Source organism: Meleagris gallopavo, chromosome 15 (genome assembly GCF_000146605.3).
Source record: "Meleagris gallopavo isolate NT-WF06-2002-E0010 breed Aviagen turkey brand Nicholas breeding stock chromosome 15, Turkey_5.1, whole genome shotgun sequence".
NCBI lineage: Eukaryota > Metazoa > Chordata > Aves > Galliformes > Phasianidae > Meleagris > Meleagris gallopavo.
The window spans coordinates 4,534,422-4,560,365 of NC_015025.2; the positions used below are offsets into that span (position 1 = coordinate 4,534,422).

At 36.6% G+C, this 25,944-nt stretch overlaps 1 protein-coding gene across 1 annotated transcript in view; it reads right to left on the minus strand.

Annotated features, from left to right (window-relative positions):
* TENM2 (teneurin transmembrane protein 2) overlaps positions 1 to 25,944 on the minus strand; it is a 541,158-nt gene that overhangs the window by 442,257 nt on the left and 72,957 nt on the right. The window contains 1 exon segment of the mRNA XM_031555679.1: positions 21,824 to 22,114. Within this exon segment, the coding sequence (XP_031411539.1) occupies positions 21,824 to 22,049 (226 nt within the window). The 5' untranslated portion in view covers positions 22,050 to 22,114.

Below are 25,944 nucleotides of genomic sequence, written 5' to 3' on the forward strand. Positions count from 1 at the left end.
TGAGTTTTATTCAGTAAGGAGCAGAAAATAGCATCTGTAGATTGGGCTTGCAAGGTCCACTGCATGAATAAATTGACAGGCTACAGGAAGAGTCAGCATTAAACAGCTCCTCTCCTCCCCTCCCCTCAGCTCTCCTTTAACAGCCCTCACCAGCCACTGAAGCTTTGCTTTGAAAACCTCCTCAACACAATTTATTTTTATTTACTAAAGCAACTCCTTTCAACCTTACAGAGTCTCAGTCTTCCAAATACAATGACTAAAAATATTACAGGGACCAGATACCATTTTAAAATGTAACTGCAGTTCCAACACAACCGAAGTACGCACCTGCCAATTCAGCTCTCCTACCGAGAGCACAAATGAACCACACAAATTAACAGACCCCAGCAATTCATTAGAGGAACCTTTACGCTTCCATTTCAAACTCAAACATGTTCTAAATACGGAAGAGCACAGGGAAAATATTCTGCAAAAAGAAAGGATAAAGTGAATATGCACCTCACCAGTTCTTAACAGACTAAGTTCAATCTTTACGCCTGCTAAAAGAATTTTAATAGAATTGTAAAAAGAACAAGCACATAGAGGTAAGTTTCCCTCATCTCATTTGCATGATACAGAGTCCATACAGCTTACCTGCAAGTATTACTGCCTTACTTTTAGCTATAAAGGCAGACAACCAGAGCAGCATCTTCAGTTACAAAAAATGAAGTGTTAAGTGTTTACTAGTCAAGCTTCACTGCTGGAGATTTTGACAAGATGAAATTACCGAGGATTTTAATAGTCTTTCCTAATACGACTAATGGGGAAATTCCAGCAACACTGTTAAACTCAAGAACGTATGTTTTACTCCATTAAGCAAACTTGAAGAAAAGCAAACTATTTCTTTTATAAAAGAAATTATACTAGGAGACTTGTGAAATGCAGAACAAGCAGTAGAATGACAGTACAGCACTCATTTCGACAGTCTAAAAATGAGTCCTTGGACTGCTGTTTCATCAAGGAAGATAGCAATTTTGAAACAGAGTATTTCTTACAAGAAAATACTTATCTTCCACAAACCTACACCGAGAGAATTGTCAGATTAGCTTTTATTCCCTTCTATTTGCTGGCAACTTACTTACTGAGTCTAATTTCCACAGCAAAGAGCTATTAATGGAGGCCCAGCAGCAGGGCTGAAGTCTGTACCAGCTGGACAGACCCAAGTAAAAACCCATCTACTCCCACATCTCCAGCTACTTTTCTTACTCCCCCTGCTCTTCCACCCTCATTGAAGCACACTTTCAGTCTTGCTACATAAATTCCACAAAACTCTCCTTACCAGTGAGCTACATTCTGCTCTCAAGCCACTTCTCAGCCAAGAAAAGGGAAAGGAAGGTGAATAAATCAGGAAACAAAAACCTCTTCCCTGTGATAGCTTGAGCAGTGACCGCTGTTTTTATCCACTCAAACCTTTTCCCATTATAAAAACAGAAGGCTAGCAAAGCTCTGTGCATCGGGATTCATCAAAGACTTCAAAATTTAATCAGAGTTTAGGGGACTCAGCCTTGTGAATTACATTCATACAAAAAAAATCCTAAGTCATTTCTAGTTGATCTGAATCCCATTATGTATGGCAGTATCTGCTATGCTAAGAGATACTGGCAGTAAACAGTCCAGCTGAATTTTCAAGCACATGAAGCTGGCAGCTGGCTCTCTCTCCATGTACCTGCAATCCTCTCAAGCGGGGGAGGAAAGTTACTAAACACTGCATAAATCTTTTCTCTTTTTTCATTATTACAATAAACCCCACCAATTAAAAAATAATAATAATTAAAAAATCCAATAGCTTACATTTATCTGTCATTAACTATTTACTTAAAGGTCAAAATTAGGCTGGCTTGCTAATTGACAACACGCTGCTGTCCTGATTTTAAAAGCAGAACGGGGTAGAAATGGCTGTTTTGTGAACAGCATATCACAGTTATCATTAGCACTTTTGCATTCCCAGCCCTGTTCATAACTGTAAGTGTAAGAAAAAATGTAATTCTGGCTAAGAAAGGATAGAAAAGCAGATGAGTAATTACAGACTGTTGGCCCAGTTCATCCGAAAACACAAATAATAATCCACAACACACCACTTAGATATGACTTGATGGGCATGGTTCAAGACAGAAAAGAAAGGGAGCTCAGGATTAAAATAGAAACGTACCTTCTGCAATTCTACTGCCATAGCCTTATCTTCACCACGATGCGGTTTCATGGCTGGGAAAGAAAAGGCTAATGGCTTCTGCAAATTGAAAACCATATTACACACAAGTCAAAAGTAATGTAGGACTGGATCCAGACAGTATCGCATGTGCCTAGATCCCTTTTACTTCATGTAAAAAGAATTGAAAAGAGATAGTGACCCTGAGACCTAAATTTGTTAATGACACCTCCAAGCTGGAATGGTAACAAGCTTTTTTTCAGACTAAAAGGGAAACTAATGGTAAATTACAATGTAGAGGGCATGACAGAGGACTCTGAATCAGCTTTCCTGTTTTCGCTACATCTGTTATGAACAGGAAAAGAATTATCCTCAAATGTCCAATAAAATAGGTCAGATCATCTGTTCTACACAGAACAGTGTTGCTGAAGTATTTATTTATATTCAGCATTTAGTTTTATTCAGAACATACCCCATTATTATTCGGAAACTTCTGAACAAAATACTCTCACCCCTCCCATTATGTGACAGCATTTTTGGAACTGAATATCATGTGCAGCCCTGTCTGACACAGGAACACACCTTCAACTTCTGCATTGAGTCGCTGCCTTAAAATGACTGATAGCCAAAGCCTTTGTAAACTGATTGTCCTCTTTAAATGCACCTGGGTAAGAATTAACTGTACAAACTCAGGAATACTAAGAAAAAAATCTGAAGAGTAAAGTAATAAAAATAGCTATGTGAACTCTGATTTTCAGAACTGTAACAGTTTTACTTCAATTTAATGGTTTCCAAAAATCAATTAACAAAACTGGATTGAGTTGACTAAAGTTCCAAATAAGTGAATTAAAGCAGTTTACTACTATTTTTAAACCACTATAATGATTTTCTGTCCCCATGGTGTCTTCATTTAGATACACAGTTCAATTTTACAGTTGAATTTTCTTGGAAGCACTGATAATTACAAGCATTGTCTCTACGTACAGTTTGACTTCTACAAACACATTATCAAATTACTTAGATTATGTATGCATGGGTTTGTTTTATTTAACCACACACGTTTAAAATTACCTGTAATTGAAAATACATCTCGCATGTATTTTTACTGAAGTTCCATGAATTCTAAAGACTTCACCCTGCACTTCACCGTTAACTTAGGGAGACTCATATTTCCTCGCTTTCTGAAAAGGAATGGGTGAAAAATAAACTCCTATTCACCACGGACAGCTGAGGCTGGCCAGCCACACAGTCATCTTCACATGAACAGCGAGCATCGCCTATGTTTCATCTGTCATACTTTGCAAATGTATTAAAGCATCACACAGGAGAGCTCTGGAAGACACTCAGGCCCTCCAAATTACAGATAGAAAAACAGAGCTCTTAAATGAGTGGTGCTGTGGAGGCATAGGAGAATTGTTGGCTGAAGTATATCTAGAACCCAAAGCCTTCAAGAGAACTCTTTTTTAATCACAGTTAGGTAGGTAATTCTCTACAAAGTGAACTCATTTTTGATAGCACACTGGTATCCTGAATTTCAGAAAAACAATCTGAAGCAAGATGGTTTTCAATAAAAGCAAAAATCGCTTAGAAACATAACATAATCTAAAGAAGCAGTCTGGGAGTCTTACTTGATTATTATTACTTCTTATGCTAACCATTGTAAATATTGCACAGAGGACTCCAAACTGTACTGGCGTGTGCCAGACATAAGCACACCAGTACTGCAAAGAATCAAATGAGCACAACAGCATGCTTGAAACTCAATTTTCAACTCCTGCACTCAACTTTCAAAAGCACATCCAGTAAAATGAATGAAACCTCTCATATTTAGAGACCAAAAAAACTACCCAGAATATTTGTGATAGGGTTTCCAGATTTAGATTTACTAAACCAGTGGGCCATACCATGCAGCATGAAACATGATTTATTTTCTCACCTCATGATACAAGGGCATCCCTGCTCAGTTCAGGGGTGCATTTGTCTGCTTTATCTTCCAATGGAAAACTGATTTACACCACGGGACAGAATAAGTAAGAGAGAATTACTGTAAAGTAGACTGGGGTAAGTTTTCTTTAAAAATACCCCCCACCCCATGGGGAAAACTCCCTGCCTCTGGAAGAGAATAGTGAATACCAGGTTTAGCCAGCAAGGCAAAAACCCTCTCAAAATGCACCCAGTCAAGTAGTACTTAAATTTTATTTATAGCACAGTGACAAAATAAATTTTGATTCACATTAAACACCACAATTGTAACTGACTTCTGAAATCTTATTCCTGCTTAGAGCTAAACTCCTCCAGAAATGTTGGTAAACTTTTGTTTTCTTTTATTTTCTTTTCCTCTATTTTTACTTTTCATCCCTAAATAGTGAGATCTCATTCATTCACAATTGTGTCTCTTGAAGCTTACACTGTCCATTTCTTGGGCTACTTTTTTCTTCCCCCCCCCTCCTACCACTGTCAGATTTCTTCATTAAATAAATTATATTAATAAAGCTGTCAGAATGCTTTAACATGACTAACACCTAGGTTAATAAAGCCTACCAAAAGCATGCCTTTGACTTCACCTTCATCTTTTTAAATTCTATTTGATAACAACAAATAAAGTACTCTAAACCTTATTTCTAAATGATTGTTACATTTCTGTGATGGATATAGGCAATATGTATTTGCTAGCACCAGAAAATTACATCAAGGTGAGACGCATGGAATTAACCGAAGTAAAGTTCTCCGTTGTGGTGAATGGCTTCAAGCTTTACTTATCAGAAAAGTTTGCTTAGAAGCAAAAAAAATTCACTAGTTAAGAATCCATTCTACATTAAAAATATATATAAGAAAGAAAAAGACACGGAAAATACTAGCAAGGGTAAATAAAAATGGACTAATCCAAATGCAAACAACATTTTTTTCTTTCTTCTGCTCACAACAGTATTCAGTCTCCTAAGCAATTCACCTCATCTCTCTCTTGTGAACTTAGCCTGCAAAATAGGAATGAAACCAACATAATTTATCCCAAAGGTATAATATGAGAGTTATAGTAAGATAAAAACAACAGAATCCAAACATATAATAATTATTTAAATAGCATTTAGTACATCAGGATCATGTACATAATATCTGCTTTTATTCTCTTCAGGAAAAGAAAACTATGAATTACTTAGAAGACATGCTTAAGAGTGAAAAATATTTAACTGAGTCTTTATCTTTTCCCATGTTGTATCATTTTCAGCAACATAAAAGATGAAGTAAACACATTTCAAGCTTTTATCTTAGACTTTACATCCTGGGTAACTTTTCTCATTTACCACCTTTCACTGCAAATTAACATGCATATCAAGACAAGTTCATTATTATCTGGAGACTTATTAAAACTACAACAACAAAAAAAGAAAGAACTGCACCTCAAAGTGCCCTGCATGATCTGCTGGTTACTGAAATCAGCGCTGCGTAAGTTTATAGTTCATAATGATTAGTTTGCTTTTCTTCCTTTCAATCTAATCAAAAAGCTCCAAAAATAAAATTTGCATCTAGAGTAAATAAATGATCACTGTCAAAAAGTACCATCACATTTGTTTCCCAAAGGTAAGAATGCTGTCTAGATAAAATAAATATGACTATATAAATAAAACTAGGATATGATTACATTTTAGTGCTTCTAAATACAGTACTCTGGGGAACTGCAATTCAAAAATGACTCTTAGCATGTTGCAGCCCTAATTCAGAGTAAAATGACAGGCGTAACTTACAAATCTATTTAAAAAATCCATTATTAATAAATTTCAAATGTTTGTATGTTTGTTGTTGTATATGAGAATAATACATTACCTTCTTCTGGAACAAATAAAGCAAAGCTTAGCATATGATATATGATAGGCCTGCTGACAGAAAGTCAGCAGAGTGGCCAAACAGACACAGAATCATTGAAAGCAATTATTAATAATGCCATATTAATGACTGTATGTATTACAATAGACGCCTCATACAGTGATTTCATACAAGCTGTAGATGTCCATTATGAAGAGTTTGAAAAAAGAGGAGAGCTGAGGAGAGAAAGAAGGTTTACGCCTGCCTTGCCTACCTACAAGCCCTGCAGCAGCAACATAGCTTGAGCTCAGATGTTCTCTCACAGAGTTCAGTAACCGACACAACAAACATGCAAAAAATTAGGAGGAAAAAATTGATACTGAGAGCTGTTTGAAGTCCATAAAAGCCTACACAAACCCTGACCACTGCCTGAGCTGAAGAGGTGCTGGATAACGTACTACACACCAACTTTGCATCCAGTTAACTGAGAGTACTCACTGTTTTCTCTGGTACTGATATTATATTCATTTAGATCTGCACTGAAGCTAGCAATAAAAGAATTTTAGTTTTATTCTTCATTTTACGCTGTATTACGTATCAAGAACACAAATTTTCTCAGGATGAGATGATGGCTGAAAGTACACGATGATGTTAACACAGCTGTAATGATTAAATTAGAAGCTTGTTAAATTTGTAACCCATAGCTCACATACAAAATAAAGAAGATTATAATAAAACTGATGCAATCTGCATCTGCTTTTTTAAAGTAATAATAATAATAAAAAAGCTGGCTACAAGTCAGTACAGTCTTCTACTCTTAATATCTCAATAAATTCATTTTTATGTTGCTTACCATTATATGAGAGTTTATACTGTACTTTGGAAACGTAAGTAATGAATAACCAAAATCTAAACTTTGTAAAGTGTCATGTCACAAATCCTGTATAAGAAAGCTTATGAATTGTCTGAAATCTGAGTTGATAAATTCCAGTTACAAAATATTAGCTATAAAAATATAATAGCAGTTCAACTGCTGTTTTGTGGCATTATGCTTTATTTATACCATTTTCGCTTTCCCAGTCCGCAAATTACTTTTTGATGCAAACTGTTTTTAAAAGTTTTACTCTGGGCAACAAAAAAATTCTCCAAGTAATATAAGCATCATGCTATTCTCATCTGTACACTGAACGTGTTTGAGCTTCATCCAGGTATGAAAACAGAAACCCAGACTTCACATTGGTGCTCCCATCACAGGCAATGTTAGCAGATCTCCTTTTAAGTTCAGAGTGTTTTCACCTTTCAGCATTTCAGTGTGCAACTTGTTAGCTGAGTACACTTAGCTGTATCTACCCCACAAAATATATGTGCAGTGACCAGGAAGATGAAATCATTATAGCTACTTCACATTTTTTTTAAATTATTTTTATATTTTGTTTGCTGACTCAAATATTCTTTAATATGCACTTTTTGTTGACATAAACTGGAAAAACACATGGTGTAAAACTCTTGATTATGTTCATCACTGGCACATTCCCCTTAAACTCCTATTTAATGATCTTATTAATTCACAGTTAATAAGGAAATACATTACTGAGTACTACTTGTTGAGCTGAACTGCCTTCCAAGAAGCCAGCAGCAGCCCCACGCCACAGCACCCTGCCATTCACAGCTACAAAACCTCACTGCCTGGTGACCCCGGGCAGGGAGCTCCTTGTGCCTTTCTCCAATAAGGATTTTGGGTTCCTCCCTGTAGGAGCCCTCCAGGCTTACAAGCAAAGCCTGCTAAGTTAAAAACTATGTTCCATTATGCAAATTACACATTTAACATACAGTTATTTTGCAGTCTTGCACATCAGGCATCCAAAATAGATAGGACTGTAGAGAGCTTTTGTTTCTCGAGAGCTGATGCAGTATTTACACTTGCAGCCTAAATACCACTTAAAGACACTGAAAGAAAACTCACCAAAACAAAGTAAAACTCAAGTGTTGAAATAAAACTTTTTACTGAGATAGTGGAAAGGAAAAGGATAATAGTTATGACAAGCATAACCACCAACTGAAGCCCAGTAGGTCTCCCAAACAGTGGAAGAGAGAAGATAAACGCCTACTCCCTTCAAAACTCCTTACACATGATGCCACATGGTAAGGAATATCTCTTCAGCCACTATAAGTCATCTGTCCTGATGCTGTTCCCTCTCAGCTCCTCAGGCCTTTCGCTATGAACAGCCTTGGCTCTGTACAAAACTGCTCAGCAGCAACTACAAATATCAGTGTGTCATCAACATTGTTTTTCTCCTACAATCAAAACATAGCAGACACTCTGAAGAAAACAATTTTGTCCCAGCTGAAACTAAGACACGACCCTGCTTATTTATTTATTCTGCAAATTAACACAGAAGCCAAATGACAGTTTAGTAGTGCTAGCAGCAAAATCATGTGGAAAAGCTCATTAGCTTCTCTTACACTGGACATGTACAAGGTGAAGAAAGAAGGAAGAAAATGTACGTACTCCCTTTCCACAGTATGGTCCTTCAATTTTGCTGATTTTGCTGAGAATGGCAGACACATGGCAGTGGGAGCTAGAAACAGTTCATTCGTATCACCTCCACGTAAATATAGCCAACCATGCATTTCTCAGCCGTCCCCATACTTTGATTTTACTAAGCACATAAACAGAGGAAAAAGGACTATGATCATCTTTGTTTGTCATCACCACTCTTAACCTGTTCTGGAGTGGTGCATGGACATCTCCGGAAAAAGCCACCCTCCTGCCCTTCTCTGGACACTGCCAGGTAATGCTTCCTCGAGGCGTTCAAGGCCAGGCAGGAAGGAGCCTGGGGCAGCTTGACCTGGTGACTGGCAACTCCGCCCACAGCAGAGGAGTTGAAAATTGATCTTCACGATCTCTTTCAAATTAAGCCATTCTATGATTCTCCAAAAATTTACCTTGCCTTTTTAACTCTGAAGATATTGTCACTTTGTTTAGCTTCACTTACTTTTTTTTTTTTGCTGGGATTTTAAAAGCCTCTATTTGCAAGTATCATTTTGCACCAGTTACACGTCCTTAAGGAAGGACATCTAGCAGGAAAAAATAATGAAATTCGTTGGATAAAGGGAAGAATGAAAGCACGCAAAAGTACTGAAATATTTTGCCAAGAATCAAAAGACTCTTACAAAGAATTCCTTGAGAGAAAAAAAGAATTAGACAATTTGACAGACACTCTACCACCTGCATATCCAAAAATATCTACAGATTTCAGCAGAAACATAAAACTTCACGCATAACAGGCTCCTTGACAGTAAGACAAGAAGCCACTTAGTACAAGTGCACTCTCTCCTCTCATCAGCATTTCAGATTAGGCTGTATGTTAATTTACAAGTTCAAGTCATCAGAAATTTAATATAGTCCATACAAAGATGTTTTTAAGTGAAACATGAAGTTAAATTATAAGGATACACAGTTTGCCCTCCTGCACAACAGGGTCCGGTTACTTTAGCCGCCCAAACTGCTAGCAAGCTTCCTCTTTTTGCTTACTTTCATGCCCTCACAAAGCTTACGTACAGAATTAGACATGAATATTCACTTCTTGGAGCTGCTGACTACAAAAAATATGTATGTCAATAGTAAGGCTGCAGGAGGGTAAAGTTTGTGGAGATATTTTAGCTCACCTTCTCTTTGTCTTGAAAGGCAGAGCGAGAAAGGCCTTTTAGATGTCACCTTTTTGTGGAGAATTTCTCTTATGTGAGTAAACAATACTTATTTTAAACATCTCATTACATGTAAATTAAATAAACTGAAACAATTGGCTTTTTCAGGTATGAAGGTAACTCTAAGTCAATAATATAGTTGTACTTCACATAGTTTTTAAACGTAATAGGTACAATATTTTTATTAATTACATAAAAAGCATGAGATGTCTTCCAACGCAGTCATTTGAACTCCAGAGGCATAGATTTGAATTCCTAATCTGAATATGGCACTGTAAACATGCCCAGTTTAATTTATTCATTTGTTTGGCAGAAACATACTACGCATTTTGGTAACAGCAAGTTTTTTTTTTTTTTACACGATACTATATTTTCCATATTTTCTCTCTTTTTCTCTCTCGCAGAATGTTAACTTTAGATACATGAAGAGGATGTAAGGCAAATTTCTCTCAGCTTGAGCTATATTTAATGCCTGCACATTTTTTGTGTGAAAGCAATTACATGCCTCTGTCCCATGCCTGACAAAAATATTGTTACTACTCTAATTTCTCTATTATTCGGAAGATAATGCAGTTTAGAAAGAAAAAGAGGCAGAAAAAGAGTATCAACTTCATCATCTTAAAGTTTAAACAATGAGAGTACAAAAAAATAACTATGCTGGTATAATTAAAGTATCTTTTAGAGCAGCTATCAAAACCACTGTGATAGGAAAAAAACTCAGAGAAATAAATTTAAATTAAATGTTTGTTCTCATAATCCACTAGTCCACAGCTGATCAAATTGGTACTTTAGATTCAATAATTCTATCAATATTATTAAAAAAAATTGTGTATTTTACGACAATAAATCACTTCTTAATTAGGGGTTTCCTTAATCTGCCAAGTAATTAGATTTATTTTAAGTAGAGTATCGATGTGTAGGAGCTATCTTGATCTGCACATAATCATCATGATTTAGAATTCCAGAATTTCTGTTTCATAATTAACACATAGGTGTGGTTATTTTATCACACAGGACAGGTTATTTTATTTCACGAAGCAGCAACATTTTCCTTAAACTGAGTACTAAAGTACTCAGCAGTAAATGAGACGCTGCAGAGAAATCAGATAAATCTCATCCAATTCTGTTCTTCCTAACTGTAGAAATAATAAGTAGATTTATTAACAAAAACCTGTTTATGTCCAGAAAAAAATAGCACCTAGAGAACCTACTTTATGGGACAGATATACTTGGATCAAGGTATAACACCACTATGCTGTCCAAAAACTAAGTGAAGACAACACATTTAAGTCTAGATAAAGAACTCTGCCAGGCAGTAACAGCTTATAAGAGTTATAAAGTCAACATACAAACACAAAAACCAAAGCCTACTTATTCTAAATATCCTCCCCATTACAGTCATTCTGGTTTACACAAAGTGAGAAAGCAGGTTCAGGGAAGCACAGTACTCCAAATCCTGCCTCACTTCATACACTGTTGGCCTCTCAATGCCTCGTCACATTGAGGCCTGGCACAAAGCAAGCACACACAAAACATGTCACAACATGTCAGCATGTAAGTCAGATGTTTTCCTTACAGATAATTGCAAAGAACAAATGAAACCATCCATGTAATACTGGGCCTCAAAGACAAACAGTTACTAGAAGTGGACTTTCCTTCAGGATTGTAATATATTAAGCCAGTACCTTGTCAGTGACCTGGTCTCATCTGCATCAAGGACACCAGAACAGCCACTGAACACTAACAAAAGGAGAACATGTGTGATCAGCGGCCGAGGTTTTTGCTGTTTGCTCACCCCATTGCAGAGCAGGCTGAGGGCAGCCCTCATGGCGGCTGCGGCTCCTCACAGGGAGCGGAGGGCAGCACTGAGCTCTGCTCTGTGTGACAGCGACAGGGCCCAGGGAACGGCATGGAGCGGTCAGGGGAGGGGTGGCTGGGGGTGAGGGAAAGGCTCTGCCTGCTCAAGATGCATTTGGACAACGCACTCAGACATAGGGTCTGGATTCTGGGTGGTGCTGTGTGCAGACAGAAGTTGGGCTCAAGGATCCTCATAGGCCTCTTCCAACTCAGGATATTCTGTGATTCTGTGAGAAGCTTTATTACAGTTTGCTAATAGTAAAAATAAGCACAAAGGTTTATTTTACTTATGAAATGGTCGAGAATGGGCAAACAGATGAGAAATTGTTACACAAAGTCAACAAAAGAGAATCACATAAATGAAGTACTGAAGACATCTAAAACACAATCTGTTGTGTACACACTGATTTCAGAGAGCAAATAACATCTCATTTTTCTGTTCCTTGTCCTGGTCAAATCTTCCACTTCCGAACTATCCTAAAGACAAGCACACGCTTTTTAGTCCTCTATCAAAACTAAATGATATATTTTCAAATCCTGCAAATCAAGTGTTCTTTCTTCAAGTTAGAAACGCTGCTGGATCTCTAGGCAGTCTTATAAACTACTTTAACCTTATTCTAATTTTTCATTACACAATTTTTAACTCTTCATTATCTCTGGATAAGGCATAGCATTACAACTGTGATTCATCATTTTTCATTTTATTAATAAACTATAAACTGAGTGCTGGAAGCAGATATTGCTAAAAACTGTCTTGTTTTATTTTTATAGTCGCACAAAAATAGAATCTTAGAAACATCTCATTTAAAAGCAAATCTAATGAGTACACACATTTCGTTGCCTATCTATACAGAAAAATTTACTCACTGTCATGACTAACAAATTTCGTACTGCCCAGACTGCATGTTGTAATGAAATTGAATGGAATGCTACCAATTTTTTTTTTTGTCTTCATCATGGAACTGAATAGTATGTCTTGAAATAGAAATATGATATTGATAATTAAAATTTCAGCTTAAACTACCATCTTTAAAACACAGAATTCAACCAGAAGCAAATTTAAATAGCCAGAATACAATACTAGGGCATGTACAACACGCATGATCATATACTTGAGGGAAATGAAACTCATGAAATTTGTTCTGCAAGATGATTTTTTGTTAGGCTTCCAGCTTCATTACCAAAGCCTAAAACACTGATAATTTTCTTTCCAATACTTACATTAACGTATGTGTTCATGTGATTAATATTCCTATGAAAACAAACTGAACTGTGTTAATGTGCAGCTTAGCACATTATGTTTCATGTAAGCAAATTTTAAGCATGTTTTTATCCAGCAGTAACCACAGAACTTGCTAATTACAAAGTAAAAACAGATCCAATGATATTCTTTTTCATACGTAACAATGAAAAAACCTACTGATAATGGATATCTAGATTTTTATCATTAGGCATTTCATAGTTGGTGGAACTGTCAATTAACACATGAACAAACACCAGCTACAGCTTTTGAAAACATTTGATTGTAGCACAGAAAACAGAGCTAACCAGCATCATAGAATACAACAGTAATTGCTTGTGTGCACGTGCATGTGTTATAGAACATAACCATAAGCAATACAACATAAGCAAGCCAGTGCTGTCAGGAATATTGTCAGGTGTCACATTCAATTTATAACATGCAGTTTTTGATCAAAGTTTAGCAAATAGCCTACCTATTAACTACCATATTTTCCTTGACATTCCTGTATCAGGTAATTCCTCTGTTTTCTAAACTTCCTCAAATTCAGCTAAAAATAAATCTCTTATCTCTTTTTTCACTGCTTTAATATCTTATTTTTGTATTTTCCTGCATGTGCTTTCTGTAACATTTTTGACAGGGTTATATCACATACACATACAAATATCTGAAACCAATTCCACATCGTGTATAAGAAACAGAATTCCTCAAAAAGGCTTTTCTCCAAATAGTTTTAAAAGATTCCTTTTGATTTTGAATAGAACAGGATGTAGGGATTACCACCAGAGGATGAGTAGGAACCACAAACATCTTTAACCCAAATATTCTAAGGAAATGTAAGCAAGTAATTACAAATAAAACTGCTTACATTCATGCAACTTGTTTGGCAACAGCAGTATACCATAAGGAAAGCTGCTACAATTCATAACAGCATCTTGTAATAAAACAGCTTTATGCATCCCTCTCAAACTGTTTAGTGCTCAAATCTCATCAGATGGCTGAGTAAGCATTACACTTTGGGACAGTAAATCTCTGTTTCCAATATGGTCTACATTCACAGACATGTACTTTTGCATTCACTGTATGATGCTTCCAGCTAAGCAGACATAAAAAATAGCAATATATGAAAATATCTACATGCTTTTTTTTGCCTAGTCAGTTATTTAGATCGAAAAAAAAAACCATTAGGAACCTTGAAACCAACAGCTCAATTGCAATTCACTGCTGTGAGAAATAGCTAATTTGATATCTGGATTTATAAACACGGAAGTAACAGGAAAGGGCTATCTTTATACATGTCACTGTCACCATACACATCTTTATCCATAACCAAGGCATATATAGGATTGCTGTGATACCTTCTGCTTGTTTTAGAGAAAAATAAAAAAATTAGGACTTAGTGAAGAGCAGCAAATCTGATTTCGTGACCAAAGATGAGACTATGATACTTGACAAGCAGATGTTTAAAAAGCCCTATCTATTCATATGAAAAGATACAGATATAGCTGATAGAAAAGAAGACTGACTCAACTGCAGCAATCTAATTGAATCTGTAAGGAAAGAACACTAGGTATTATGGATGTTCCAATAAAAGAGAAAAAGACTATATGAGATCTGATGGCTAGCAACTGAAACATGCTTTCAAAATCAAATGAGAAGCTGGCACCTGATTTTAACATGGAGGAAGATATCCCACAGAAACTGCTAAATGGAAACCCAATTTTCTGCCTATTGCTGTTTTCAAGACTACTGAACACGCTTCATTCAAGGATTACAGAGATCAATGCGGTAATAATCTTATGAAAATTAATCAGTTACTAGATAAAACTGAGCAGCAAAGACACTTTGGTCTTAAACTTTTTAAATCCAGAGAAAAGTAACACAGTAAAGAGCACATAAAGCATACTGGACCCTGCTCAACCAATTATATACACTTAACATTTTATTTTCTCCTAAATTCGATTTCCATGAACGAATTGGTCTTCAGCATTGCTAGCATTTTGACCCAGTTCCAAAACACACACGATACTCTAAAAAAAGACGTTTTTAGTGCTCCCCTCCCCCCCCCGCCCTTCCCCCACCATGCTTTTCTCACCAAGAACTTGTATGGATTTGTATCCTATCACAATATTCCAAAGGCTTCTAAAATCACATAATCATCCTGAGGCGTCAGGAGAACAAACAGAAATAAGAAAATAAAAATATACACAGTAATCATCACGACAGACCAACTGGTGGTCCCCCGAGTCTACAATTGAATCTTGGATAGTAGTAACAGATTTTAACAAAATGCTGAGAAAAAATTAACATAAAATAAACACCTAAAATCTGTTCCCATTATGTTTGAGCTGCAAACTGACTTGTGCATAGGAACAGTGCTTAACCTGTCTTCTGCATGCTCCTGAAATATGAATTTGTTGAATCCTTTCCTTACTAAAGATACTGACCTAAAAACGTGATGAAAACATCAGAGCACTTAATAATCCAAAACACACATTTTGTCAGTTTTACTTCTTCAGATTTCCAGTTCATTTAAAAATACCTTTCCTCATCTCTTGTGAGGAAGGATGAGGAGAAGATAGGGTCTAACTTCTCTACAATGAAAAACAAGCTTTAGAGGTCCTTCCAAATTTCTGTGGCAAAAACAAACAAACACACACAGACACAGTACTTGAACAAATTCCGGTCTGAATAACTTGAAAAGACAAATTTTCTGGCACGTTCTTAGGATACAGTGAGAAAGATGCCCAGCTCCCAACCAAATCAAGTCTAAAAGCTTTTTAAACCAGAGAATGTGGTGGAACGTGCAGTTCCTTTCATCAGTTAGCGAACGCTCAAAAACAATCAGTCTCTATACCAGCTTTTACTGGAAAATACGCCCTAAAAAAATCCAAACAATGTTTAACTGCACATCCTTCTGAAGATAAGAACCATTGAAAGTCAAATATTTTCAGAATTTAAGTAAATAAGTCATTTTTATTAGCAGGATGAATCAAGAAATAATATCATTAAGTAATTTCATTTAGAGAATCTTATTTTGAAAAGTACTTTTTTTTTTTTAAATCTCCTTGGAGTAAATTATTCCTTTTATAACAGATTTAAATATGAGAAAGAACATCCATATGGATGTGCCTAAACATTAGGAACTGCTTTAAAGAGGGACAGAGTGTTCATATGAATAAGAGTAAAAGGACTTGTAAGTTCAAAAATTATTACTTCCGCTACCCAAAGACTTAGAATTCGATTATGCACTTAAACAAAATGAGGAAGAAAAAGTAAACGAAAAAATTTTTTTCCAATACTCACAGGCATTAGTCTTAGGGGGAGAAAACCCTTCTCTTCTCTTTTGAAGCACAATATCTTGCTACAAATTCAAATTCCTTCACTATAAAACATGCAAAGCTCTCCCTTATGTATTAAAATGCTTTTAAAAAGGTTTTTGAATGAAAATGGTTACTGAGGATGCTCTAGATTAGACCTACAGCTTCTAAAATTTTCTTTTACTGACAGAAGACACTAAGTTAACTGTTAGTCTGTTCCTTTTTTTTCCAGCATTGGTCATATTAATTACTCCAGTCCTCTGTCAGCAACACAGTTTCACAATGAAAAGTTTCAGAAGATTGTATTTTATTATACTTGTTCTTTATTACGCTCACCAAAAATGAGAATCCTCGTAATACTCTAATTGACTACCCTGGATGTTTAACTTATTAGTTGATTACAGTCTTTCCATAGTAATGAATTTTCAAATACCTTGACATGCTTACTTGCAATGGTCATCTCTGCAATGCCTTCCAGACTAGAAAACATACCCTAAAACTGAGCACATGCATACATTCTCAGAGGAGGACTCCTAATGCCCAAGATGCTGAACTAGAACCTGGCTCAAATAGTCAAATTCAGCCAGGATGATACCACTAACAAATAGCAAGCAACGCGCCAGTTGGTGGCTGTCTTGGCCACAGTAACCACAAAGAAGTCATATTTAGAATCTTAAGTGATAGAAGGAAGATTGCCATTAAAACTTCAACTTTGGATATGGGGAGAGCAGGTATCAGTCTGCTCAGGAAACTAGTTACTAAGGTCCCTTGGGAAACTGCTTTTGAAGGCACTTGCACTCAACAGTGCCAGTCACATTTTAACTAGTACCTCTTAAGAGTCCACTGGCAAATGTTGCTCCAATTTTCTAGAGGAGCAAAAAAGACAACCCTGGTAATTAAAAGCCTGTCAGTCTCACTTCAGCATGTAGTAAAACAATGGAATTAGGCTGGGAGGTATTGAAGAACACCTGAAAGACAACACAGTCATCAATCACAGTCAACGGAGGTTCATGAGGGGAAAGTCCTATCTAACTAAATTAATCTCCTTTTGTGACAATATCACCCACATAGTTGACCAAGGGAAGCCAGCTGATTATTATTATTATTTTTAATTTTATTTTTTCCCCAGTAAAGATTTGATACTGTTTCTCACAGTACCTCTCTAGCTTACACCCAAAAGCATTACGTGAAGGGTGAGCAATTTGGGCCTGACAAGTCAGCCGCAAACCAAGTTATAAACAGCTGGCAGCCAGTCACTATCATGGCTCCCCAGGGCTACATTTTAAGGCTAGTTCTCTTGAACATTTTCATATGTGACTTGAGTGTAGGACTAGAAAGTGTTTTGAGAAAATTTGGTGATTATATTGGAGGAACTGTTGAGTCCATTGAGGGTGGAGCAAGCCTTGCAGAGAGATACAGACAAATTAGAGAGCTGGGAGAAAGCAATTCTGACTATACAGAGTAGGAGATAAAAGGATTAATAGAAGTCCCGCTAAAAGAAATCAGAGGAATGTTGGTTGATAGCGAGTAAAACACGAGTGAACATTGAGTCCAGACAGCCAGGAAGGCCAAGTGTATCCTGAGACATATCAAGTATGTCATGACTAGTTGGTCAAGGGAAGTTATTATTCCGCCCTATGCTGCATTGGTGCAGCCTTGCCTTGAATACTGCGGGCAGTTCTGGGCGCCACAGTGCAAAAACGAACATATTAGAGAGTGCCCAACAAAGCGCTACAAATATGGTCAAGGTTCTACAGGGGAAGTATGAGGAACAGCTGAAATCCCTTCGTTTGTTCAGTCCAGATAAGAGGAAACTGAGAAGACAACTCATTATGGCCTATGACTTCTTCGCATAGGGGAGCAGAAGAGCAGACAGTCATGTCTTCTCTTAGATAATGAGCAATAGGACTCGAGGAAACAGTATGAAGCTGCTATAAAGGCAGGGTAGGGTTGGTTATCAGGCAACGGCTCTTCACCAAGAGAGTCACTGGGCACAGGAATAGGATCCCAGGGAAGCCGGTCACAGCACCAGGCTTTCCAAGTATTTTTCTGTAACAGTAATTCTGAAATACTCTGAATACATTGATAAAAATACTGGGATGTTTTACGAGACCAGTTTATAACCACTGTCAGTACACAGTACTATTTTTCTAATTCGTCTTCATATACTCACAACGTCTAACAGGATATAAAATGCACTTCAAGTAGAAACAAATACAATTGAGCTGATTACAGAAAGGTATTGTCAGTTCTTCACTAAAATTATCTCAGCAAGTAAAAAGAGATGCAATGACAGACATATAGAAAGCAAGATAGTTAACTGTGGCTAAAAAAATAACGTAATATTTTAGAATGTTGGACTTAGTTTAATATCAATGTACTATTCAGACTTACTTTTAGTAACTCCATACATACATTCCATTTGTTCTTAAATTTCATAGCACAGATTTACTGCTACACTAGATCTGACTTGAGAATGAGAAAGCAGTCAATTCAGTCTAAATACCGGCTAATAAATTTTGCATCAGATGAAGCCTGGCATTTGGATCAAGTAGAAATACAAAACCTGTGAGCTATGAATGCCAAGTGAGGAACTGTGGAATAGTAATGTTTGCAGTCATCCATTTGAAATCCAGTTTAAACTCCAACAACTCTGTAGAGAGAGTTCTTTTAAGCTCAGTCTGGTTACAAAGCATACATGAAGAAAGGTTGCCTTTCAAAGCAACATCTTAAAAGAATGGCTTTCTAAAAACTACACTTTTTGTCTTAAAGGAGATATAACTTCATTCACCGTGCTGTGTCAGCAGATGAAGTGAAAAAACTTCCTTTCTTTTTGAAAAGTATATGATCAAGTATAATAATTGGTTCGCTTTGGTAGAAAAATACTTGGCATACAGAAAAATTCACACATTACCAGAAGATGGTAAAATATTTCAAATATTCAGAGGTGTCAGAACTATTGTCAAGCTTTTGACATATCCTAGCAAAAAGTAGAAAAGTTCCTATTCATCTTAAAATACCACATTCAGAAAGGACTCCTCAACTTTTATGAAAACTTGTAAGGTTAGAATGCTCTTTCATCCACTGAAGGACTGAATCTTTCAGATCGACTGACTAGTGGATATCCAGTGCAGCTACTGGATAACAAATATATGAGCTCTGCTCTGAAAGTAATGCCTCCTATTTTATTGTGGTGGCCCACAACATCAGAGGATATTGGTGGAATGGCAGTAGAAGTTGAACCTTCCCACCAATACTCCGTTACGTTTTGTTGCTGCGCAACAGATGGCAAAGGGACGATCTGACAAAATGCCACACTCGATACCAGTTTCTAGATCATGGAGTATATAGCCAATCTTAGCTGGACTGTCCTACCACATCCACCATACAGTCCAGATTTGGCACCTTCTCACTTCCATCTGTTTGGGATTATGAAAGATGGACTGAGCAGACCAAATTTTTCTAGCAGGTATGCCATTCATAGCAGCTTTGAAACCGTGAGCCATCTCTGCTGGTGCAGATTTTGACTGCAGCACATAAGCTCTTGCTCACCATTAGTTAAAATGCATAGCTAATTGTGGTGACTACGTTAAAAAAAAATAGGGTGAATTCTCAGCTACAAAACACTATCAGAATGTGTTATCGTGCTTTTTGTTGCAGTTTCCATGGGAAAAAAATATGAGGCATTACTTTTAGAGCAACGTTTTCTACTTTGGGAAAAATCTTCAACAAACTAAAAGCTCAAGCGTGCACTGGACGTGGAGTTTTAGCCAAGAACCTAAAAGTCTGTTCTACTTTTTATCGCAGAAAAATAACTCCCTACAGACTATTTATTTTAAACAAGCTTATTTCCTAAAGAATTTAACCTCATCAAAGCACCTACTCAAATTTAGAATAAATTTACACATATAAATTTCTAGATGTCTGCAGCTGGAATCTGCGTAAGACATAATGAACTGTATTTCCAATGATATGAATCGTACTTTCATCCATAAAGAATCAATGTATGAAAAAAAAAAAACAGGCCCCAAATCTTAATAAACATCTACTTTCCAGCTTATCTCAAATTTCGTATCAGTAAAGATCTTCACAAATAGGCAGAACTTGAGTTTTCAAATATGAAAAATCATCATACAAACTTACTTTCTGAAAAAAAAAAAATCAGAAAAGTAAGGAGTTACTGCTTTTATTATTTGGTAAAAAAATAAAATACTTTGGCTCAATAAACTAAAGTTTATTCATCTAGATATAACAACCAAGACTAGCAGAAAAAAATCTTCGGAGCATTTCAATTTGCACTATCCTTCATAACAAGAGCAGATAAGAACACATTAAGAATGGGAGAAGGATGAGCAGTTGTCAAATCAGTAATCAAGAGAAAAAGCACACCCTCATGAAATGCCGAATAATGACCTGGAAACTAAAATAAGGCACTTGAGCTGAAGCATCAATCATCCAAATAGGGGAAAGTAATATTTAGATGACTCTTGTACACAGAGACTGAACAAAGCACAATGAAAACGGCTTCAGTAGCTCATACGATCCAGCTGCAGTTAGATGTGTAATCTCTAGGTAGATACATCTTAGCAAAAAAGACCCTACAAGAACAGAGATTACCTCGGAAAAGAAGATGGGATGTTTGATAGAGAAAACACAATGCCAACACTTTAAAATGTCTGTACACATACGCAAGCAAAACAAGGAATGAGAATTCAATTAAGGATGCAAATTAATAGATAATTTGATTTAAAGGTTAAGGCAGACCCTGACTGCTGGCACAATACTTTGAACAAGTTGTATGGCACCATATGAAGTATAAAAAAAATGACCTTTTATTATACAGGAGCTCACTCAGAAGTGGGATAAACTCCTAGAATTTCCTGAGTCACACAGAACACAGTAGTCACAATACCAAAGATGTATGGTAGAGATTGTGCCATTAACACATACATGCATGAAAAAGAGTTTAAGCAATTAAAGATGTACTAGACGTTTTGCCTTCTGTTGAAAGGGGCATAAATGAGCTGTACTTTCATGCTTCAACACTGCCTTCATCTTCTTATGTCTAATTCTTAATTGAAATTAAGTATTTTATTTTGTAAGCAACCATATTCAGTTGTTGACAGACACTTTAATCATGCTACTTGGTCACATGAACCAGATGTTTAATTGCTGTTCCTGTGAAAAAATGTTCACTAATAGATACAACGAGCAGTCTTATAATTTATGAAGACAAATACCAGAACGAAAGTAAAACTAGGTGTGTGCAAGTTTGTGTATAGTAAAACAGAGGCAGAAAAGGAGGCTACTTCAATTAAAAACATTTGGATTGTTCATTCATTATTTATTGGAAATAATACATTTAAAGTAGGAATATTTTTTAACATAGGAAATAACAGCCATACTTACAAGTTCACACAGACAGCTCATTTCAAATACCCATTCTAGTATCCTACTCCTGTGCTAACGTAGCTAACTATGAAAGTTACGGCACTTCTCCCAGTTTTTAACAGATGAAGGGTAAGTAGTAAGAGTAAGCAGTAACAAAATGAAGTCAGGTGAAACAGCATTCCCATTTTCAAACTTAAACTGAAACATATCCATTTTTTGTTCCATTAAAACTCCCCTACAGCACTAATGCAGTACAACAGAAAATTAACATCACCTAGCAAAGACTACTGAAAAATAAAACAGTTCTGACTTCAAACATACCTTGCCTTGGAAACTCATCCGACTCCCTGTGAACCAGGTCCGAAACTCGATTTCCATAATGCATCCTCGTGTCATGATCATATGCTTTCAGAGTCTCACTTGAGCTGTAGGACTTCTGAGTTGGTACTCTGCAGTCTTCACTGTCCAGTGAAGAACTAGTGTAGCGACATTCCTTCCCACACCGGCCCCTCGTCAAAGAGCGGTGTCTCCGATCTTTTATATCCATTGTTCTGCGTCAGGTCGAATGTTTTCAGAAAAGCCACTCTTATGGTAGGGATCAGTCACTATCACCTAAAAAAAAAAATAAAATCAGAAGATAAAAGTGGATAATAGCGCTTGGACATTTTGTTTTACTCTGCTTTCCGTGACACATCATTGTAAAAAGAAAATAAAAATGCTGCACAGCATGAGAGAAAATATCCGCACCATATAAACCTAGAAATTGAAATAATTTACCTGGATATGATGGTAGGAGAAAAAATAATAAGAAATTAAATTCAGTATCAGAATTGCATTTTGTCTAAACGATCATCTCACCGAAGACCTTAAAATGCAATGATAAATCAGAACTGCTTACCTTTTTGATTTCCAAATGAGCAGTGATAACAATATGGTATTAACAACATAGTATTTTGCTCCTGTTATGCAACAATAAAAAGATAAGCATACTCAGACCATTTAAATATTTCTTTCTTCCTGCAGGTCTGCTTGCAATTACACAAGCAGGAAAGTAGCAAATGGAAGAGTATTCCCATTCAGTATTAACGCGTAAGGATTGCATACATTATCCTTTAACAATGCATTCGCAAGCAGAAACTGGTTTTATTGTCCTTGGTTAAAAAGAACTAAGGCCCGATTCTGAAAAACAGGTTGGATCGCGTATCTCCAGAGATCCTTCCCAACCTCAACATTTTGGCATTTCTAATGACTCTCTGAACATGCTGTGTGTGCTGCGCTCGTGACCAACAGAATGTGATCATCTTCACTGTCCCTCAGGATGACCATTTACCCATCTCAGCAGTTGGAGTTCTTCAAAATTCTACAAATATCTTCTTGCTCAATGGACCAGAAAGATTCTTGTAGTCTACTTAATTAGGACATCCTTACCGGGGCACAGATGCTTTAATATATGCACAGTTAGCATGCATGGACTGCAAATGAAAGATGCTGAAGAAAGCAAGAGATAGACTAACCATGAGCACCCTACCCACCAGGGTACTAATTATTTTGAGTTGGTATTTGTATCAGTACCTTTCTCTTGTGGCATCCTAAGCTCAGGTCTGTACTAGTTCTTAGAAACGCTCAAGACAAAACCTTTTGCTGGAAATGGAATCTTTGCCCACAAAAATACCCACAAGAGCTAACAACAACAACACAAGAACAAAACACATGCTCTTCTACATGTGGTTATGGAAGTAAAGAATTAGCTTTGGACCGTGTAGCTGGAACAGCTGGAGACATTTCCTCTCCCACTGTCCCCTCGGCACAGGTACCAGCCCACACCCATCAGCGCGGAGCAGGCCGCAGCACTTCAGAGGCACGGTTCCCTCTGACACAAAGGTTACCAACTCCAGGAGAAAAATTATAAAAAAAACACCTAAGGCAGTCATGTCTTTCATCACTGCAGTTGCTCACACAGCGTATTTAAGGAGGCCATAACATTGGCGTACATACTGGCTAAATCACTGCTTTTTGGCTGGAATAGATTATGTCCCTGTGAGAGGTTAAATGTACTTGGCCAGAGGAGCTGGTGAACTTGAGAAAAGGTTTCTTGGCTCCATTTAGACTCTGATATTTAAACTTGTGGGGGGCTCCTGTATTTTAAAGAAGTTAAGTAACCGGGAGAAACAGCTGCTTCGTGCCACCCACCAAACTCTGCCGTCTGAGGCATAACTGTAAACATGCTTACTTCACCCTTTTTTTCCTCTTATTTTTAACTACCATTGTGTGTTACAGAGAGGAAAAAAAAAACCCAGAAAAGTCAAAACTTGGAGGGTTAGTTTTATTATACTAGATTAAGGCTATAGCTGATAAGAGAAACAAAAGACTCAGAACACTCCTCCCATTTCTCACCCCTCTGAGTGTCTAGTGGCTGAACACTTGTATTCTTCAGCTGAATGCTTTGGTCCTGTATTGTTTATTAAACTGTAAATACCCTTGGTTACACAGCAGCTCAAACCCTGGCTTGAAGTCTGTGGAGACACACAATTGTTCAGATTAGCAATGCCTGGCTCTCCAACCCCAGTTCAAAGCTCTCTCATGAAATTCAGATATGTTGCAGTTATAAAATACGGAACAGATGACTACAGTACAGAGGTGAGCAAGAACTGTCAACTGCTTTCTGGCTGACTTCACACTACTGTTCTGTGCTTTGCAAATGTCTATTCTACGGGAAGGTATTTTTCTAATTATAGTTCAGAAAAAAACAAACACCATTTTATGATTGCTAAACTTTGAGCTGCCTGATCTGATTTATATTGTTTATGAACAGCATTTATCTAGTCGCTACTGTAGTTAAAAAGAAAGATTTACCAGGACCATGACACTAAGGATTTCCATGATATCAGCTTGTTAAAACATCTTCTCAAGTAGACAAAATTAAATGAAACTGTTTCCTCAATTTTCTCCAATGAGTTTTCAACAAACACCCTACAAGTAGCGACATAACAGGAAATGATAAGATATTGCTATTGTTGATAAGGTTGTGAAACAATCTTTAGCCATCTTCATGCAGAACACAGTGTGCAACTTCTGCATTGTAGTTACCATGAGAAGTCCAAGTGCTTAACACAAGAAAATAAATATAAAAATCGGAGAAATGTCTCAACAGCTTTCCTCTGAGCTTTCCTAAGGAAAATACTGTTGATTTTAATAATATACTATTAAAAAATTCTTGAACTTCACTAAATTTTTGAGATACTTAAAATATTGCAGATGATTTGAACTTTTTAGTTATAATTCAGTTACATATTTATATTTATTACAGTACTTTTTTTCTTTTTCCTGGTTTTCCTACTGCCTAAGGACAAAACCTAAACATCTGAGACTAAATACATTTCTCTGAATGCAAAAAAAAATTATTATTATTATTATTATTTTTTACAGATTCTGCTCATCCTCATTTCTTCATTAGGGATTTCTCTGAATAAAACAGACTGGAAAAACACAGCCCCACAGCATCATGAACAAATAGCCCTTGGAGTTCAGAAATCACCACCATAAGGGGATCGAAGTGTGAAGAAATTATGTTGCAACACAGACCTAGCAATTTTCTTTCACGTGTTTCTTGCACTTATTTTATATTGGAAACATTTTGTTTCATTTTAATGCTAAATAGCCTTTTCTGTTAGATAGAAAAAACTTGACGTATTCTTGGAAAGGTAAAATGGTGCAGTTTTGATTAAGCTATGAAAATTGAGAAATTTGAGTTACAAATGCTTTAAACTCTTTGACCTGTCTGTCTCAATGGTATTCCTGAATTGAGGTACAGACCTAAAACAGGTCGTTTTTTTTTTTTAAACCTACTTATCTACAGCAAAGTAACTAGTAAACAACTGACTTCAACTACCTTTCTCACCTATTTTATTCTCCTATAACTTCAGAAACAGGCTATGCATGGATAGTAAAACAGCTGATCAATTTTCAAAGAATGGCTTGAATTGGAAGGGGCCTTAGAGATCATCTAGTTCCACAGTCCTGCCATGTTCAAGGTTGCCAATCACTGGATCAGGATGCCCAGGGCTCCAACAAACCTGGCCTCGAGTACCAGTTTCAGGTGTGTAGTGTATCAGCTGATCCAGATCTCCCATGGCTAATAAATAAAAAGCAATGAATTGAACATGTTGTACTTGCTGCTCATGTGCATACAAATATTGGATATAGAGCAAGTTACATGTGCCTAATAACCTTTGGACTTGCTATTAGTCCAGCGTAAGATTTCCTCTCTTCATGTGCAGTAGCTATTTACCTGACCTTACAGCACAAGTGGTAGCAAAAAACTTAATTCAAGGGTAGTCCAAGAACAGGAAAACACTAACTGCTGCAGGGTAAGAAAAAGAAAAAAACAAAAAGAAATGGGAAAAAAGAGGAGAGAAAAAAAGGAGAAGCTGAGAAATGAAAGA